This window comes from Malania oleifera, chromosome 9 (assembly GCF_029873635.1).
Source record: "Malania oleifera isolate guangnan ecotype guangnan chromosome 9, ASM2987363v1, whole genome shotgun sequence".
Taxonomy (NCBI): domain Eukaryota; kingdom Viridiplantae; phylum Streptophyta; class Magnoliopsida; order Santalales; family Ximeniaceae; genus Malania; species Malania oleifera.
This window is the reverse complement of record NC_080425.1, coordinates 17,417,341-17,437,683: the sequence shown is the minus strand read 5'-3', so window position 1 is coordinate 17,437,683 and position 20,343 is coordinate 17,417,341. Positions and strand designations below refer to the sequence as shown.

General features: G+C 38.3%; 1 protein-coding gene across 5 annotated transcripts in view; it reads left to right on the top strand.

Moving 5' to 3' along the window:
* Positions 1 to 20,343, top strand: part of LOC131163808 (copper-transporting ATPase PAA1, chloroplastic) — a 134,989-nt gene that overhangs the window by 62,299 nt on the left and 52,347 nt on the right. For all 5 annotated transcript variants that reach the window (XR_009139135.1, XR_009139136.1, XM_058120576.1 and 2 more), the window contains one exon: positions 8,316 to 8,448. Coding sequence is in view for 3 of the 5 variants with exons in the window: in XM_058120576.1 (XP_057976559.1) it covers positions 8,316 to 8,448 (133 nt within the window). In the remaining 2 variants the exon portion in view is untranslated. The remainder of the gene's footprint in view (positions 1 to 8,315; positions 8,449 to 20,343) is intronic.

Below are 20,343 nucleotides of genomic sequence, written 5' to 3'. Positions count from 1 at the left end.
CTGGGCAGGGGTTATGGGGTTTTGTTTGTGGGGATGGAGCCCATGAATCCCAAAAGTATGTTTCCCTCATCAATTAGCTGTTCAGCCATTGGTGAACAGTGTCTATATTTTTAGAGTGGTATTATTCAAGGTTCCGGTAGTATCAGGCATCCCAACAAGAACTGCATCACAATGCATCTTTTTCTTAGAAAGGTAATCTTATGGCCTATGTCATCTGGTATCACTCCCGCTAGTCCTTGGGTTATCGGTTCTGTTACCACTAACCCATATGCCATGTATGACCCACTTCTTTTTTCCTTCAAGTATTCTAAAAATCTACCCCAACTTACCCTTGCTGATTGCTCCATCACTACAAACAGTAAATCCTACTCCCTCAATTTCTTGTGTATTGTACATTCCAAAATCCACCTTCAATCTCATGTTTGTTAGTAGGGCTATGAAGTCTCTAAATTGTTTTGTAACCTTCTTTGTCAATTCTATTTTTATTCAGGATTTGAAGACTAGGAAGATGATTAACACAGGATGCGAGATTGTTTAACTTTACTGCTTTGAGTCACTCTCTCCTTCTATTGTCTCCAATGCTGCTACTACACCACTTCAAATCCATTGTTGCCGTGGGAAAACACCATCATGTTCTTTTTGCTTTCTGAGTCAATAAATGTGCGGTCAGTCTTTTCATGCTAGTCTATTATGATGGGGTCCTAGTTGTGTCACGTCAAAGTTGGGGTTTCTATAGTTTGTTACATTTGTCAAGGACTAATCTAGGATAGCTTGGTTGTATTTAATAAAATATTATTTTATTGTTATATAACCTTCTTTCTCAATTCTATTGTTATTCAGGATTTGAAGGCTAGGAAGATGATTAACACAGGACGTGAGATTGTTGAACTTTACTGCTTTGAGTCACTCTCTCCTTCTATTGTCGCCAATGCTGCTACTATACAACTTCAAATCCATTGTTGCCTTGGAAAAATACCATCATGTTCCCTTTGCTTTCCGAGTCAATAAATGTGCGGTCAGCCTTTTCATGCTAGTCTATTATGATGGGGTCCGGATCGTGTCATGTCAAAGTTGGGGTTTCTATACTTTGTTACATTTTGTCAAGGACTAATCTAGGATAGCGTGGTTGTGTTTAATGAAATATTATTTTCAGTTATTATTTGTGCCTTCTATTCTCAAATAAGGACTTTGCTTGATGTACCCATCATGAGACTTTGTAGTGGTAATGCTAAGGAGTACTTTAGTACCCAATTCACTACCTATATGACTAACCCAAGTATGATCCATGAGTCATCTTATGCCCACACTTCATAACAAAGTACAGTTGGAGCGGAAAAAACAGACATATTTGCCAAGTCACTCGTATCTTATTGTATTAAATGAATGTCCCCAAAGTTTTTTGGAGTGATGCTTTGCTCAGTTGCTTTCCTATTAGTAAACTGCCATCCTCTGTCCTTGGTGGTAAAATCCCATATTCAGTTCTCTTTTCAATGGCTCCTTTGTATTCACCTCCTCCTTATATATTTGGTTGTATGCCCTTTGTCCATTGGTATGTCTAGGAGTGAATAAGATGGATCCTTGTGCTATCAATTGTGTTTTTCTAGGCTGCTCTTGTACCCAAAAGGGATATCAATGTCATACCCTTTCTTTAAATCAATTTTTGCCTGTGTTGATGTCACCTTCTTTGAGTCTACATCACTACTCTAATTCCTTGAGCCCCTTCCTTTGCCTAGCCTTCTAGATCCTAACCCACAATCTCTGCATATTCCTCCTCAATTCTTCTCATCACTTGGATCATCCTATTTGGCACGTCTACATATGTGACGAATCAAGGGAGGTGAGCCTCCTCTAATTTCTACTTCTATGCCTCTAGTTCCCATATCTGAAGATCCTACTTCCCAATATGTTGATTTTCTTATTGCTGTTTGGAATGGTAAATGCACTTGTACACATGATTCAATCTCCAATTTTGTTTTTTATGGTTTCTTGTCACTTTCATAATATTGTTTTGTTATTACTTTGTCTTTTTGTTTCTTTTCCAAAATCTGTTTCTGAAGCCTGATCCCATTCTTGATGGAGGACTGCAATAGTTGGAGAGATGCATGCATTATAGGATAATGATACTTGGGAACTGGTACCACTTCCCCCTTACAATATGTGGTTGGTTGCCACTGAAAGTCAATCTAGATGGTTCCATGGTAATTTTGAAGGCCTGCTTTGTTGCTGAGAGATACACTCAGGTGTAGGGTTATAATAATTCTGCACATTCCCCCCAGCCACCAAGTGTTGATCATCTCCTTAGCCATCATGCTTCATTGGCCTCTACATCAGTTAGATGTGAGTAATACCTTCATACATGGTGATCTTCAGGAGGAGGTCTATATGAACTAACTACCTGAGTTTGTTGCTTAGGGAGAGACGCCATTAGTGTGCCAGCTCAAGAAATCCTTGTATGGTCTGAAGTGGTCTCCCAGAGCATCGTTTGGTTGATTCAGTCCCATAGTGCTTGAGTTTGGTCTTCAGCGATGCATGGTAGATGGATTTGTATTTGAACTTCCAGTGGAATTCTGCTCATTGTGCATGTGGATGATGTTGTGAAGTTAGAGATGGAGGAGAGAAGAGAAGAGAAGAAGATTAAAAAGAGGAAAAACTGGGTGGCAGTTTCCCGGAGTCTACATGCAGCTCCAGGTCTGCCATTCTATATATTAATAATAAATTCTTAAGGACAAAAATACTCCCATTAACATAACCTAATTACTAAAATAACATATTCTCTTCTAATACTCCTCAAGCTGGAGGTGTATAAATAACACCTTAAACCCAGCTTGTTACAACCATTAGGCAAGGCGGGCTTAAATAAAGCCTTCGTAAACCTAACTAAGAAATAGATTTCATGATGGACACAAAATATTGATGACTAGTCAAATTCTTGACTCCACATGGACCCCAAATATCTAAATTAATAAGAGAGAACAAATGATTTACTACGAGGTTTGATTCTAGATGGAAAAGATGTCTTAATGTACTTTTTACCAATGAGATGTAGAACACTCAAAACGAGAAATGGACTCAAACATAGGAAAAATATGCAGTTTTTGAATGGATGGATGACCCAAATGAGCGTGCCACTGATCAAGAGAAACACCTTGAGGAGAAATTGAGGGAGGGGTATCACAAGAATTTGATTGACCATGGCCACCATTGAAATAGTACAAGCAATCCTTCTCAAACCCTCAATCAAACCTCTTCTTCATCTGGAGAGCCTATGATATGGGTGAAGGCACAAAAATCTATAACTTGAGGTGAGGAGGATGAAGAGGCATGAAGCCCAGTTGTAACTGAATGGGCCACAGTAGCCCCAGATGTAATAGACTGAGTTTGGAGCTGTTACCTTGCGAAAAAGATTGTTAAACTCCTCTTGGGACATGATAGATGATGTGCTCACCTCATCAATGGACTGGTGGATCAAATTGGCCCAAGTTGGTTTCCTAAGGGGTATCACAAGAATTTGATTGACCATGGCCACCATTGAAATAGTACAAGCAATCCTTCTCAAGCCCTCAATCAAACATCTTCTTCATCTAGAGAGCCTATCATATGGGTGAAGGCACAAAAATCTATAACTTGAGGTGAGGAGGATGAAGAGGCATGAAGCCCAGTTGTAACTGAATGGGCCACAGTAGCACCAGATGTAATAGACTGAGTTTGGAGCTGTTACCTTGCGAAAAATATTGTTAGACTCCTCTTGGGACGTGATAGATGATGTACTCAACTCATCAATGGACTGGTGGATCAAATTGGCCCAAGTTGGCTTGCTAAGGAGATCCCAACAGCGATTTAAGAGTATGATTTTCCTTGCCACAATGTGTGCAAAACTGCAAATGCGAAAATTGCCACAATGAACTGCTTATCCTATCACAAAATTGCTGTCATGACCACAATCCAAACCTTACCCTCGTCCTCCAAAACTTCCCTTACCGTGGTACTTAGAGGTAATATCCATGGCTGAATTATCACAGGAAGGAGTTTGAGAAGAAATCAGGCAGCAGGCACTAGCACAAAACAGCACTTTCAGGACCTCAAAAAACCAGAACTTACAACACATCAAGCCTTCCAAAATCTAGAACTTAAAGAGGCAATCTATGACTACAGAACTGAGCTTAGAATACCATAATTTATTAACCACAAAGAACAGGGCAGACCACTGAAAAATACTGCATTAAGTTAATAAACACCCTGGCAGCAGCTGCAGGTATTATGACTAAGAGCAACTGGAAACGTGTAGGCAAGAACAGGAAATAAGTCTTTCAACACCAATCTAAACCAACCAGAAAGTGGAACAGGATTGCAAACAATCAATCAGGAACACATGGCATAAAAAAAAGTATCATCAGAAAACCATAACCGGAGTACAACTGATAGCAGCCCACGGAACAGAGGAACTGCAACAGCAGCATACTAGAAAGAGAATTAAGTGACTTTACATCTGCAAATCACTGTGAAAACACAGATTCCTACCAAGGATGCTGCACAACTTAACCAAGTGGAAGGGTGTCCTTACATGAATCTCAAACCCACCAGAAAATCAGTAATCAGTTTTGTGTTTTGATTAGGGGAGAATAAGAAAAAAAAAAAAAGAAAAAAAAAGAAGAAGGGAGGACAGAGTATCAAAACCAATTCGGCTTATTCAGATCTGAAGGAGATCAATGCTTTGATACCATGTTGTTAAGTAAGAGATGGAGGAGAGAAGAAGATTGGAAGAGAAAAGTAGAGGAGGAGAAAAGAAGTGGAAAAAATGGGCGGCTGTTTCCTGGAGTCTACTTACAGCTCCAGGTCTGCCTATGTCTTATTACTAGTAATAAAGTCATGAGGATTAAAATACTCCCATAACAACAACCTAACTACTAAAGTAACATATTCCCTTCTAACAGATGATATTGTCATCATATATGATGATGATCAAGGTATCCAGCGCCTGAAGCATTTTCTACAAAGTAAATTTCAGACCAAAGATATAGGGCCTGATGGGGATTAGCATACGTTGCCCATGTCATTTTCAGATATTATGACACGTGGACAGCCTCTAGATGTCCAAATTTCTTTTGCAGATGTTACGACACGTGGACGACCCCCAAAAGTCCACGATTCCTTCGCCGACAGGCTAACACATGGAAGAACTCCGGATGCCCCTTTTGTTTGTTGCTACGCAAGAACTTATGGAGTATCTAGAAGACGTTTTCAGTGTGAGAAAGACCCCAGCAGAGATGCCGAAAAAAATCCGAGATCAAGACCCCTTGTGGGCCCCACACGGTTCCATATTGGGCCCACACGGCTGGGCCTCCTCTTTTACTTATTTTGTATTATTGCGAGATAACTTAGCTTGCAAGAGTCTTTAAATGTGTCTTGAAAGTTGAATGATTTAATAGGTCTAGAAAATTGTGAGTCTTTATTATGTTTGAAAATTGTGAGTGTTGAGAGTTGTGTGTCTTATTTTGTCTCCCATGCTTACATGGGAATTGTTTGCTTTCATTTACTTTGTACCCCATGCTAGCTTAAGATAGTTATGGCTGTGTCTTCCCCTTCCCCATGTTAAGTCTCTTTATATATTTCCATTGTAAAGAGCTGGAACAACAGAGTATTAAGTATTGTTATTGAAATTAAAGAAAAGACTTTGTCTTTGTGTGCTTGTCTAAGCTTGTTCCGATCCTTGTGATTGAGTGGCGAGAGGCTACGTTCGTTGTCCTCGGAGATAAGTTGGTGTGAGACCAATATTTATGCAGCATTTCCATTCATTTCCATCTTTCACGACCTCCATCCATCATCCACACGGCCACCGCCAAGTTACTCCCATATGGCCAACAAACCATCATTTATTTGCTGAATATATATATATATCCAAATATTAAGTGTGCCAAAGAATTTCAAGAGCTAGTCCAACTAGTGAAGAATATCATCTAGATATCTTTCAAAGTTATTGGTAGCTTCAGTGTTCGTTCGGACCATCCAACTATACAGCAGCTTCATTGAAATTTCAAGCTTAGTTAAGGAATCCAAGGTGTGTTCTGAATTTGTGTGAATCGAACTGAGCCATCCAACGATTTATTTGGGTTAGATTGTTCTTTATTTAATCCTTGAATTGCTAGAGAACCCTTGTTTAAAATTCCATGAGCTTTGGGTGAGAAATCACCTTGAATCCTTGCATTTTAGTTCAAACCTGTAGCAGGTCAGTCACCTAATCCTGACGGTCAGTTGACTAACTTGGGTCAAGCGACTAACCCGGATGGTCAGTCGACTAACCTGTTACTGACTCTCGGTATTTTGTCTGAAATCTCAGTCAGTAGGCTGAGGTCCTTCTGTCAGTCGACTGACCCAACACTGCCACTCCCGAAATCTGTTTTTAAATTCTTCAGGCGATTGACCCTTGATCCACAGTTAACTGTAGTTGCCCAGATTCTGAAATTTCAATATTATTTCACATTGTTTGAAGCCCTGCTTAAACTTGTGTAATCCCATGCTTGAAACTCTGAACTCCCATGTTTAAAAGAGCATATCTGAGCTATTAGAATTCATTGTTGATACTTGCTAGCTTTAAATCAATCATTGGGAATATTGTTTGCTAAGCTTAGAATTTAATTCTTGAAACATTGAAATTGCATCTTTCTGCATTTAACTTAATAATATCTTTGTGAAAGAATCAATTTGGACTTATTTCTGAACTGCATCATACACCTTTCCAAAACTCCATAACATGTGAAATATAGCATGGTTTAATGTGTTTATGTTGATTAGCTGAATTCTTAATTTAAGGTGTTTGAGTGTGTATGCTTGCTTGTGAGGGTTGAATTGGTAGGGCTAGGTCACCCTCTTGTGTCCTACATCAGTTTGGTATGAGAGAATACATCAACTTGGGGGTGTTACCATCTTGTCCTGCATCAGGGCCATTGAAATTTTTATTGGGTATAGAAATGTCCAGATCTCGTATAGGGACCGCTTTGTCATAGAGGAAGTATGCTCTAGACCTTTTAGACTAGACAGGGTTGTTGGGATCCGAATGTGTCAATGCACCCATGGGTCCTCAACAAGTTAGTGCCAGATGTGGGCAACTTGTTGGCTGACCATTGAAGATATCAGAGACTTGTTGGAAAGTTGAACTATCTCAGTGTTCACTCAGACCCAATAAATCTTTCACAACATGTTTTTTGAGCTAATTTGTTAATTCCATGGAAACATGTGCATTCATTCGTATCTTTGGATACCTCAAAGGTGCACTTGGGAGGGGTCTGGACACACCTATGTTTAGGGATAAATACAAATGCAGATTTGGCTGGGTCAAGATCCACAACCAGGTTTTTTTTTTTTTTTTGTTGCTGGTAACTTGGTATCAATAAAAAATGAACTATGGTGGCCTGGCATTGAGTCCATGGCCCACACTATGCGTGAGCTTATTTGGCTAGAGAACATTTTAGAAGAACTTGGTTTTCAACAGTCTCAGCCTATGGAGTTAATGTGAGATAATCATGCTGCTAGTCTGCTACTCATTTGGTTTTCAACAGTCTCAGCCTATGGAGTTGATGTGAGATAATCATGCTGCTAGTCTGCTACTCATCTACAAAACACATTGAAATTGATTTTTACGATGACTCATGAAGCCTAAATTCCAACCTGCTGATTGATTCACTAAATATTTGGGTGGTGCTTGGGTTAAATCCATTTGTAACAAGCTAGGAACATATGATATCTATGCTCCAGCTTCAGGGGCAGTGTTACTAGTTACTGTATTTTACGTTACTACAATGTTTTGTTGCTGTGTTAGTAAGTGGTCACTATGATGTACTCGGTGTATATTCCAAATAGAGGGAGAGGCCTGTCATTGTGATGAGGTCTTCCATTTTACCCAATATTTTAACAATTGTCATATCTCTTCATATATAACTTAGATTACATCCTGGTGGCCGTCTGAAGTTTAAGCTGCGTGATAGAGATGATGGTTGAGCTACAATAGAAAACTGATTGATGGAGCTATAAACATCGTTTTGATCACCCTCTTATGCTCTTTGAAGGTCTTTGTTTCTTCCTTTACGCATCCAAGAATCAAAATTTAGCCTTTAGAGTTTTTTTCTCATGCAGTATAAAATCAATATTTGACTTGTTGAGCAAAAACTTTTGTATGGGGTTTATTATATCTGTGTGACACACTTTGAGTCAGACAATGTACATTAATAAAAGATTATCCATTTCAACCAGTGCAGTGTACTGTTACTCTGTTAGTAGATTTCTGTCATTGAGATAACAATGCACCATGTTCTTTTGCACAGAAAAACTTCAAATCACAACTGGTCAGAAGTTGAAGTTCTTAAGTTGGCAGCTGGAGTCGAATCAAACACAATTCATCCAGTGGGGAAAGCAATTGTAGAAGCTGCTGGGGCTGTTAATTGTCAAATTTTGAAGGTACATTCTTCCATTGCTTGGTGGATCACCTTCCATCTAGGTATATCACAATATACCTCCCCATGAGTCTATAATTCTCATGGACCTTCCAATATTTGTTGATCTTTTTCTTTGCATTGAATTGCATGCATACGTAACTGTCCAGGACCTTCTAACTATTCCAGTTCAACATGCCTGTTTAGATCTTGACAATTTTATCAGTATATTTTTACATTGTAGATCTCGACAATTTTAGCCTCTTGAGAAAATGCAAGGTAAGGCTGCATACTATAGACCCATCAGGGTCAGCTCCTTTCCCAGACCCTGTATGCATGGAAGCTCTGTGCATTAGGCTGCCTTTTGTATGGGTATTGTGCATCAATATGCATTATAATAGCTGGTCAATTTCTGGATCATTTAGAAGCAGCCAAAGTGCTCAAGTCCATAAACATGTCAGGTGGTCTGCGGCTTATTGCATCATATTTTGTCATCATTCTAGTGTGAACCTTCTTTAAGTGTGTCATAGTAGTTGCTTCTAGAGGAGACTACATCATCTTGGGGCTAGCAACTTCAAATCTGCCAAACCACCTGAACCAAATGGGCCGGCTTCTATATTTTGTGGACAGATGAATTTTGGATGTATCTTTTGGGTTAACCTTATATGGGAAAATTATGAAGTGGTTAGTCAACCAGTAGCAATTTAGTTGGTGTAAACTAATTTAATATATTACTACTAGAACTTTAGTCTATACCTTTTTGGTAATCTATACCTTTTATTGATTTCTCTGCTTTCTTCTTTCATACTGTTTTGAGGTGGATCTGATGAGTTTGAATTTAAAATTTGCCACAACAATGCTCAGTATAGCATGTGAATATCTAGTTCTTTAAATATGTGACTAATATAATCTTACGTTTTAAATATCTTTGTGATTTTTTTTACTATAAATTCTTTCAAAAAATTAATTTTCCTGAGTTTGCATTTTAACTCAAACCTTAAAGGTTGGGTTATGATGCAATCAGCAGCCTTTATTTGATTTTCTGCTTATATCAATTGTTGCTATTTATGGGTGCTAGTGGGGTATTTTTTGGTCAAATTAGCTTTGGTGGGGGGTCATTTTGTAATATTCAGGGGTATTTTTGTGATTGTAGTTATTTTTGGTGGGGCTGTAGAAGATAAATGGATTTTAGAGGGGGTTATATGTAAAATAGGAGTTGGCTTCCTTGGAAGCTTCAGGTCTATAATATAAATAGGAGTCTTCAGCCACTTTTCCAGGAGGGTATTTTGGCATTATATTTTGATAGATTTCTCTCCAGTGCTTAGCTCAAGACCTGCTAGGGTTTGAAGATTTGAAGGCTAGGGTTTTGAGGTGTCGACCATGCAGTGCCTACCAGTCCCTCCATTACGGCCAAAGGCTCGAGAAACTAGCAGAAATCCTCTGTTACCTTTCTGAAACAGTGCCAAAACAGATACTGGTTTGAGGATTAAGTTGCTATTGTAACTAGAAATTGTCTTGTTTGCTGAACTGAAATTCAAAGCAGTCATCTCTATATTTTTTTACGGATTATTAGTCATTTGACTCAAGAAAGGTTGCTAAAACACTATTCTGAAACCTTAGTCGTTATTTTTGACTTTTTCTTATGTCCCTACACCTATTTGCATCAAATTAGTATCAGAGCAAGTTCGGTCTTGTGGGTTCTGGGCTGCAAGGGGTGGAAGAGGAAATAGGGACCATAGAGGTAGATGCATGACGGTTGATATGTTTGGAGGGCTGCAGGAACAAGTTAGACGACTTACTCTGCTTGTTACACAATCTATGGGTAATCAAGGTTGTCAAAATGATGGTGATAGTGTACATGATTTTGTTAGAGGAGCAAGAAATGAAATAAATGAGCAATCTGAGGCTGATAGGCTAAAATGAACCCTGCACCACAAAAATGAAAGGTCTTTAGGATAGAAAGACCACATTGTACCTGCTCGACAAAATTCCAAAGAGAATTGTGCACAAGTATTTCAGGATTTGATGGTGATATGGAAGCTGAAGGATTCTTGGACTGGGTTGATAGCATTGAGAGTTATTTTGAACGGAAAGATATGCCGGAGGAGAGGAAGGTGAAGCTTGTGGGAGCAAAGCTCAGGGGATCAGCTTCTACTTGGTGGAAACATTATCAAAAGGATCGCGAAAACAGGGAGAAAAGGAAAATCAGAAGATGGGATAAGATGAAAGAGAAGCTGAAGGCTCAATTCCTACCCCGGGATTATGAGCAAACGTTGTACCAAAGGGTTCAAAACTTGAGGCAGCATGGGAAGTCAGTAAAGGAGTACACCCAGGAGTTTCGTAGGCTTTCATGAGGTGCAATCTTCCTGAAGAAGATGCCGAAACAAGTATAAGGTTAGTGATTCCTATCAACTTGCATTAAAATCTGCATCACAACTTGCCCGCAACATGCCTAAGCAACTTGGGGCAGAATGCAGCAGTGATGCATCAACTAGTAAGGTGTGTGGTAAGCACTAGAAGTGGTCGGATAGTAGCCTCTATGCATACTAACCGACCAATCAGAAAAAATAGTGGTAAAGCAGGCCAAGTAAACCAGGGGAAAACAGTGGTTAAATGCTACAGATGCTTCAAGCTTGGCCACAAGCCCAGCGAGTATCCAAAAAGGGCTGAAGGCAGAGTTAATCTTGCCGAGGATCCTAAGGCTGATGGTGAAGAGAATTTTAAAACTCTTAAAGACCAAGAGCAGAAACTAGAAGCTGAAATGATGTGGCAGAAGAAGGGATTGAGGGTGATGTCCTAGGTGAGGCTTTAATCTTTTGAAAGTCATTACTTTCCTTTCCAACCGGAGATAATTGGCTTCTTGAGAATATCTTTTGACCTAAATGTACAGCTGGTGCAAAGATTTGCAACTTGGTAATTGATAGTGGGAGCAGTGAGAATCTGGTTTCTCAAGAAATGGTTGACAAGCTGGGATTGAAGATTGAAAGACATCCACAGCTATATCGGATTTTGTGGGTCAACAAAGGAAATGAGATAGTCATTTCTTTGAGATGCCTTGTTAACCCACAAAATGGTATCACGATTACTCTATTACTTTTTTGTGAATGGTGGTGAGAGAAAGAAGAAGCTTGTGCTAAAATCAATGAGGAATGATGATGTTAATAGGCAAGAAAATGGTTGTTCACTTGCTCTCTTAAATAAAAGGGATTTTACTCCAGAAAGTAAGGAAAGTGGGCTGATTTACGTCCTCTTTCAGAAGGAAGGGAAGCTGCAGTTGGAGTTTCCAAATGATGTCAAGGAGATCATGAGTTCAAAGATGTGATGCCAGCAGGGTTACCTGTGGACTTTCTCCCATGAGGGATATATAGCATCATATTGATCTTTTACCAGGTGCTACATTACCTAATCTGCTCCACTATTGTATGAGCCCAAAGGAGCATCAAGAGCTTCAAAAGCAGGTTAGGGAACTTCTTAGAGAGGTATTTATTCAAGAAAGCCTAAGTCCTTCTATCGTACTAGCTTTACTCCCTCCTAAGAAGGATGGAACTTGGAGAATGTGTGGAAAAAGCAGGGCTTTGAACTGCAGTCATAGAGATGAATTTTAGACTCAGAAAATTTCAAAAATGGTTACCTGCAAAAGAGAAGGTGTGACGAAAAGGGCAATCGAGCTGCAGGAAATTAAGAGAAAAAAATGATAATCACTTCAGATGTCTAGTCATGCAGAAAGGAAAGCCTAATCATCAAAAGTCCTTGATGAGAAAATGGTGGCAGATGCTGAATTATGCCAAGATGTGTGAACCAACTATATAGGAAAGTTGCTAATTGAAATAGGCAGTTCAATGAGTACCAGGTTGGTGATTGGGTGATGGTTTTCCATCAGAAAGAGGGATTTTAGTGCTTCCCACAAGTTGAAAGGTTGAGAGATTGGTGTGCAAATTTAGGGAAAATGCCTGTGAAGTTGAACTCCCTCATAACTTGAATATATCTCCAGTCTTTAATGTGGCTGATTTGTACTCATTCCATGGTGATATTCTAAGTGTTGAGTGCAAGAACTACACCTGTCACTTTTAGCAAGGCATAACAAATTGAGGCTGTCATACATGTGCAAGAGGTGAAGATTAGGGCTGGAATTTATTTCAAAATCTTGGTGCAATGGGCTGGCGGACCTGATTATGCTAATTCATGGGTCACGGAGGAAGAATTCATGAAGATTGACCCTGACATCTGCCAGGCAGCCGAGATGACAACTCGCACGGAGGCGAGTCCTTTTCTAAGAAGGTTGAATTATGTAATCGGCAGTCTTTATTTAATTTTCTGTATATATAAAGTGTTGCTATATATGGGTGCTAGGGGTATTTTTGTAATATCTGAATTTGGGGCTTTATTTTTGCTTTGGGGGTTCATTTTGTAATATTCAGGGGTATTTTTTTGATTGTAATTATTTTTGGTGGGGCTTTAGAAGATAAGTGACTTTTAGAGGGGGTATATGGAAAATAGGAGTTGACCTCTCTTGGGTGCTTCAAGCCTACTATAAATAGGAATCTTCAGCCACTTTTCCACGAGGGTATTTTGGCATTTTAAATTTGAGAAGATTTCTCTCCGGAGGTCAGCTCAAGACCAACTAGGTTTTGTAGATTTGGAGGCTAGGCTTTTGAGGAGTCAACCCCACGGTGCCTACTAGTCCCTCCACCGCAGCTAAAGACATGGCAGTCATCTCTATATTATTTTATGGATTTATTAGTAATTTGAATCAAGAGAGGTCGCTAAAACACTATTTTGAAACGTTAGTCTGAGATTATCTTATATCCCTACACCTATTTGCGTCAGGTTCAGATTGTCTACTCTTTGGTTCATTTCAAACCAAGGTCTTAAATTTCAATTTCGACTAAAATTTCGAAGCTCCAAAAGTATGGAAATTTCGATGAAAATTTCAATTTTGATGTCAATTTGAAAGAATGATGGAAATTAGTAGCAAGGCATGAAATTCTTTTATAAAACTTTAGAAATGATTAATAGACATAATAACATAAATTCTAGGACCAGTATATTACAAATCAAATACATCTATGTTGTGTATGAGGCACAATAGTTGCAATATAATATGTGTATTAAACATATTCCTAACATAGTATGTGTATTAAACATATTAGGTTAATACAAATGAAATTCTTAAATCAGTTAAATATTATTTATTATATAAATAAGGATAATTTGGACATGACTGTTCCAATAAAATGTTGTTAGTTTAATTCTTTATGTAATTTCAAAAGCCCTTGTAATGATTTTTTGTTTCAATTAAAAGGAAATATTTAAGAGCGAAGTTTAACTTTGTGTCTAAATCTCACATTTGAATTATGAGGAATTCTTATTCTATAGTTAAAATTTCGACAAGTTTTGCTAAAATTTCTAGATTTTGATAAATTTCAGATGATTCATTGAAATTTCGATAGAAATCTACTGCCATTTCGATTTTTTGAGGGTGGCAGAAAGTGGAAATTACAATGGAAATTTCGATAATTCCGTGGAAATTTAAGACCATGTCTCAAACCACTATGAAAACACTCAATTTCTATTTGTTAGTCCCGCCAGTGTGTTATGGCTGAAACTCTGCATTTATTAAAAATATAGTTTCATAGTTGGCCACTTGGCCCATCCCCGTTCCTTATAATAATTATTTTTAGATAAACAAAAAGAATTTATTGAGCAAAAAAGAAGCGGAAGTGCAAGCAAAGTAGGATGAGACATCCTTCTAAAAGAAAATAGAACAAATACACAATTGCAAATTTACAACCAAGGAGAACTAATACATCAAAGCATGATTCCCTTTTGCAAGTAAGAAACATCTCCAAAGAAATAATTAGCAATACATTGAACTGAAGATGATTGGACCATTTAGCACCTTAAAAGGACAAGTGTGGTTAAAAATCATAGTTTGTAGCCAAAAATACACCTAATCACAGCAGGAGTAGTTCAATTCTAAAGAGATTTCCCCTTATCATTTTTGAAGCCGTTGAAATGCTGAAGATAAAACCCTCTAGTGAAGGAAAAAAACAATGAAACTTAAAATATGGTACGCAGAATGGGAGTTGGGACGGGGAACTGTAAAGTGTGTACTTGTCATGGAATGTGGTACGATGGGTTCATGCTTCTTTGGAATGTTCAGGTGGAGTGAAAATGGTGTTCTAGTAAATGGAACTTTTCTGGGACCGATAAACACACACACACACACACACACACACATATATATATATGATAAAAATTTCAATAACCCCCTAACTTAAGTTAAACTCCCAAATAATTAAGTATTTAACTAATAATATATAACAATGAATGACTTAATTAATGTTTGTCATGAAGTCTAAATTCTCAAAAGAAAAAAAAAAAGACAATAATTATAATATAAAGAAGTAAAAAGTAAAATCCAAAAGAGCTAGAAGAGTCCAACTAAGGTCTTAAATTTTGATTTTGGCTAAAGTTTTGAGGCTTCAAAATTACATGAATTTTGATGGAAATTCTATTGTCGATGTTCATTTCAATTTTGATGCAAGCGATGGAAATGCAATAAAGCATGGAATTCTTTTATGAAACTTTAGAATTAATAGACATACTAATGCAAAATTTAGAACTAAAATGTTATAAATAAAATATTTTGAAGAATAGGGTAAAATGGAAAACCTCATCACAATGATAGGTCTCTTTCTTCTATTTATAATATGCCAAGTACATGACAATGACCATACTACCCTCACTGATCACGCACTAACTCACGCTTACTAATATAGTGATAACAGTAACTGCATTAACTAGTAACACTCTCTTTCAAGCTAGAGCATGGATATCATATGCCCCTAAATTGTTACAAATGGATTTTAACTTGAGTACCTTCCAAGGCTTCAGTGAATAAATCAGCAAGTTGGAATTCAGACTTCACATGAATCGTTGTAATGAGCTTCTGCACAAGTTTCTCTTGAACAAAGTAGCAACCAACTTTATTGTGTTTCGTTCATACATGGAAGACTCGGTTGGTGGCAATATGAATAGCAACTTGATTATCACACATCAATGTGAAAACCCAAGTTCTTTTAACATGTGCATTAGTCAAATAAGCTCATAGGTAGTTTGGGCATGACCTAATACCCCGACTCAACACTCGACCAGACCACCACAGTTTATTTTTTACTTTTTCAGACACCAACCAAAATACAATACCTAGTTATGGCTCTTTTATCGAAAGGTTCAACCCAATCTGCATCCGGTATCCTTGAACATAAGTGTGACCTCGATCTTGATATAAGGGGTCTCTCCTTGGCCCACCTTTTATGTATCTTAAGATTCAAATGATTGCATCTCAATGAGTTGTTTTTAGGGAATCAAGAAACTAGGTAACAACACTTGCTGCAAAAGATATATCAGGTCGAGTGATTGTGAGATGATTCAGCTTTCTAACAAGTAGCAAATATCTTCAAGGGTTAGCCAACAAATCATCCACGTTCGGATCCCAGTAGCCCAATCTCATCTAAAAGGTCTAGAACATACTTTTTGTGCAAGAAGATGATCCTATATGAGATCTGGATACTTCTATACCCAAGAAGTATTTCAATAGACCTAAATCCTTGGTCTGAAATTTAGTTTGTAAAAAATGCTTCAAGCGCTAGATACCTTGATCTTTATAACTTGTAATCACATTATCATTCACATGCACAATGAATAGAATCCTACTGGGTAGCATGAAGATGAAGTACGACTTGATCTACTGCACAGTGCACACTGCTAAAGACCAACTCAAGTGCTATAGGACTAAATTGACCAAACCATGCTCTAGCAGACTACTTTGGACCATGCAAGGATTTCTTGAGCTAACATGGTAATCATGACTTACCCTAAGCAACAAACCAATGTGATTGCTCCATGTAGGCCTCCTCTAGAAGATCATGATGTAGGAATGTATTTTTCGCATCTAACTAATGGAGAGGCCAACGACACATGGTAAGGAGATATAGAAACAAATTCAAACAAGTTTGTCAACCAACAAGAATGTGTCAAAATACTTCAAACCATACACCTTTAATGTATCCTTTAGTAACAATGAGGGTCTTCAAATGAGTTATGAGACCATCTAGATTGGCTTTGACTGTATACTCTCAGCAACAACCAACCACGGACTTATCAAGAGGAAGAGCTACCAGCTCCCAAATATATTATCTTGTAACACACGCTTCTTTTCAACCATTCTAGTCCTCCACCCAGAACGGGATAAGGCTTTAGATATAGATTTTGAAGGAGCAACAGAAGACTGAATACTAACGAAACAATAGCATAAGGATGAGAAGAAGTCATAACACACGCTTCTTTTCAACCATTCTAGTCCTCCACCCAGAACGGGAGAAGGCTTGAGATATAGATTTTGAAGGAGCAACAGAAGACTGAATACTAACGAAACAATAGCATAAGGATGAGAAGAAGTCATAACAAACAAAATTAGCGATTGGATATTGGGCACAAGTGCGCTGACCTCTGAATAGTAATAGGAGGATCAACATCTTGGTAAATAGGATCATCTTACAAGGGAACAAGAGGCATAGAAGTAGAAGCTAGAGGAGGCTCTCCTTCCTTGAATCGTAATGTGTACATGTACAAATTGGGATGATTAGCGATGAGAAGGACTTTAACTGGATGATGATACAGGAGGATTAAGCAGAGATTATAGGTTAGTATTTGGAAGGCTAGGCGGAGGGAGGGACTCATCAAGGTCAACAAAACTCAAGGAATCAAAATAGTATGGTGTGGACTCAAAGAAGGTGACATCAAGCATTGATATCCCTTTGGGTACAAGAATAGCGTAGAAAAATACATTTGACAGCACGAGGATCCAACTTCTCAAGATAACTAAATACGAGATTTTACAGCCAAAGATAATGGATTGCATTTTATTGATAAAAGAGTAAGTAGTAAACGTGACATCACTTTGGAAGATTTTGGGGACATTTACTTGATACAATATGTTACAAGTGACTTTGAGAATGTGTCTGTTTTTCTGCTCTACAAATCCATTTTATTGTGGAGTGTGGGCACTAGATGACTAATGGATCATATCAGAGTTAATCATATAGGTATTTTATTGGATACTAAAGTACTCCATAGCATCATCACTAGAGCTGCAAAGGAGCCAAGCTTAGCTTTGTCATGCTCAATCTTGTTTATTAAATTTTTATTGGCCAAGCTCAAACTGAGCTTTAATATACTTGCTCAAGCTTATTCATTATGCGGTGAATGATTAATGAGCCCTTACTAAACTGAGCTATGAACATGCTAACAAATGATCTGGTTCTTTTCGAACCTCCTACTATGAGAGGTGAGAGGTTCTTAGGATTCTATTAGTCAAACAAGAGAAAAAGGGCAGTTAAATACTGCTTTTAAATTTTTTTGCCCTTACCAAGCTAGTTTATTAGCCTTAGGCGTTGACACTATCACTAAATTTAGGTTATGGTGTTTGAACTAAACAAGCCAACACCCAGGCAATCTGTGCTTGTAAACCGCTATAATCTATCAAGCGTAATTTGACCTTATCAAACGAGCCCATAAATGAGCCTAATTCAAGCCTATTTAATGAGCCCAAACCAAGCCTATGTTCAAGCTGCTCACAATATGAAACTATTTGATCCTGTTCATGTTTAACTTTAACCTCAAAATTGGGCTTAGGAATCACCCATTTATATAATGAATGAGCTTGAACGAGCACCAAGTCGAACTCCCAAGCTGCTTAAAAGCAGCTTGGTTCTTTTGTAGCCCTAATTATCATTGCAAAGTATCAAACTATGTTCTTATTTGAGAACCAAAGGCCCAAAAGATATTAAACAAAATCTTTCATTAATTGCAACCAACTCATCATAGAGTAATCGACAAATGTAACAAAGTTTCAAAACCCCAACTTTGACTTGACAAAACTTGGACGCCAAACATCGGAATGGACTAACATGAAATGGCTGACCACCTGTTTATTGACTTGGGAAGCAAAGGGAACACATTGATGCTTTCTTAATAGGCAAGGCTCACGCTCAATATTGGGCACAGAAACCAAAGTACGAACTACTTGTTTTAACTTGTCCAAAGGATGACCATGGTGATATTGGATTTGAAGTGGTGTAATAGTAGTACTGTAAATGAGAGGAGGAGAGTGCATCTCAACGTAGTAAAGTTTGCCAGCCTCATCTCATGTGGCAATCGTCTTCTTCGTCTTCAAATCCTAAATAATAACAAAATCAAGAAGATGGTTGTAAAAAAATTGGTAATCTTACAAATAGACATGAGATTGAGGTGGATTTAGGAATGTATAGAAGAAAAGAAAGATGTGAGTGGTTATGGTGTTGGTTTTGCAAAATCTAAAGGGGTTTTTGTGTTCTTGAAATGGCAGTGTTGTTCAGGAAATTTCCAGAAGCCATTGTGGCTTCCAATGGTTTTCAGGCCTATGGTGATGGAAAGGAGTTCACAATGGCCAAAAGGAATCACCCTTGCCAAAATCCTCATAAGGAGTTATGCCTGTGCGGTGGGAAGACTCCACCAAATCCAGCCTAGCCATACTCATCCTTATCCAATGAAACACTCAAGTGTCTAACCTAGTGGTCAAGTCTCATGGCTCAACAACCTTTGAACTAGCTAAGGCCATCACTAAGAAACCTGGACTCGAAGAATAAGGGAAATAACTCACATTCCACTAGAACTAAGGGTAACTCTCATCCCCTTAAAACAACTAGGGTCTAGGATGATACTCCCCAATTGTATAGCCAATGGCTAAAAGGATGTACACCCAAAGCCATCAGGCCAGATAGACCTGCGCGGTCCTATTTCCAAATGGATTGTACATAGGGCTCCTAATTGCACATAGAAGCCCAAGATACCCCTCTAAGGTTTCAAGAGCCCGCTGCCCGCCCCTGAGCCTCAGGGTTGCTCACTTAGTACCTATCAGGATTTCGGGGAAGGTAGGACACACATCTGGTGATGGTTTCAGGTCGATGATGATGCTGGAAATTCTCTTATAATGGTAAACATTTAGTGGATTTAAGATTTTAGGCTTCAGTTCGACAGTGGCCATGGCTATTAGGGTTTAGGTCTTAGAATCATGCACTAACACCATGAAGAATTCTCCCTCTATTTATAATATATATGCCAAGTACATAACAATAGCCATATTAACCTCACTTACTCATGCTTACTAACGTAACAATAAATACATCAAATATAACTACAATAATTGGTAACAAAATACGATAGCAATGAGGTGATGGAAAAGAATGTCTTCCAAGACACCACAACGTGCCTTAAGAATCTAGATGAGTAGTAGTCATGATGCTCTATATTTGGAGTTTCCTTCTTATGAGACTATGAACAAGGAGACATCCTTCGGTATCCCTACCCTAAATTAGTATCCAAATATACCTTCTTATCTCGATTCCTGGTGTTCTTCTTTGATCTATTTGTAATTTCCTTAGTCACCTGTCACTCCTTTTCTCTTTACCTTCGCCATAGGTAATACAGAGCAAGTATGGGAGGGTATTTGACTTTCAAAATGGAGAGGAAGGTGATTAACGTGAACCGATTGAACCTTTTAAGTTTCCCTATCTCGAAATTTTTAGGAAGCCATAAGGAGGAGTTCGTGTGGACTTTAAAGGTGAGGATGTGTTATGTGAAGGTAGCAGAGGATTCACTGGGGGGTCAAAGGGAGCTCAATTTCATGAAAGAAGGTAGATTTGTAAGTTTCAGGATCCTCTCGAACAGTAGAGGAAGATTTGCACATCTGTAGAAGGTTAACGCATTGAGTAGTTAGCATGTGTGCAACCCTAAGCAAGTCTAACAAATGGGTAGTGGGCTTTCCTCATTGCTATCTTAGAATTCTACCAAAAAAAAAAAAGGAAAAAGAAAAAAG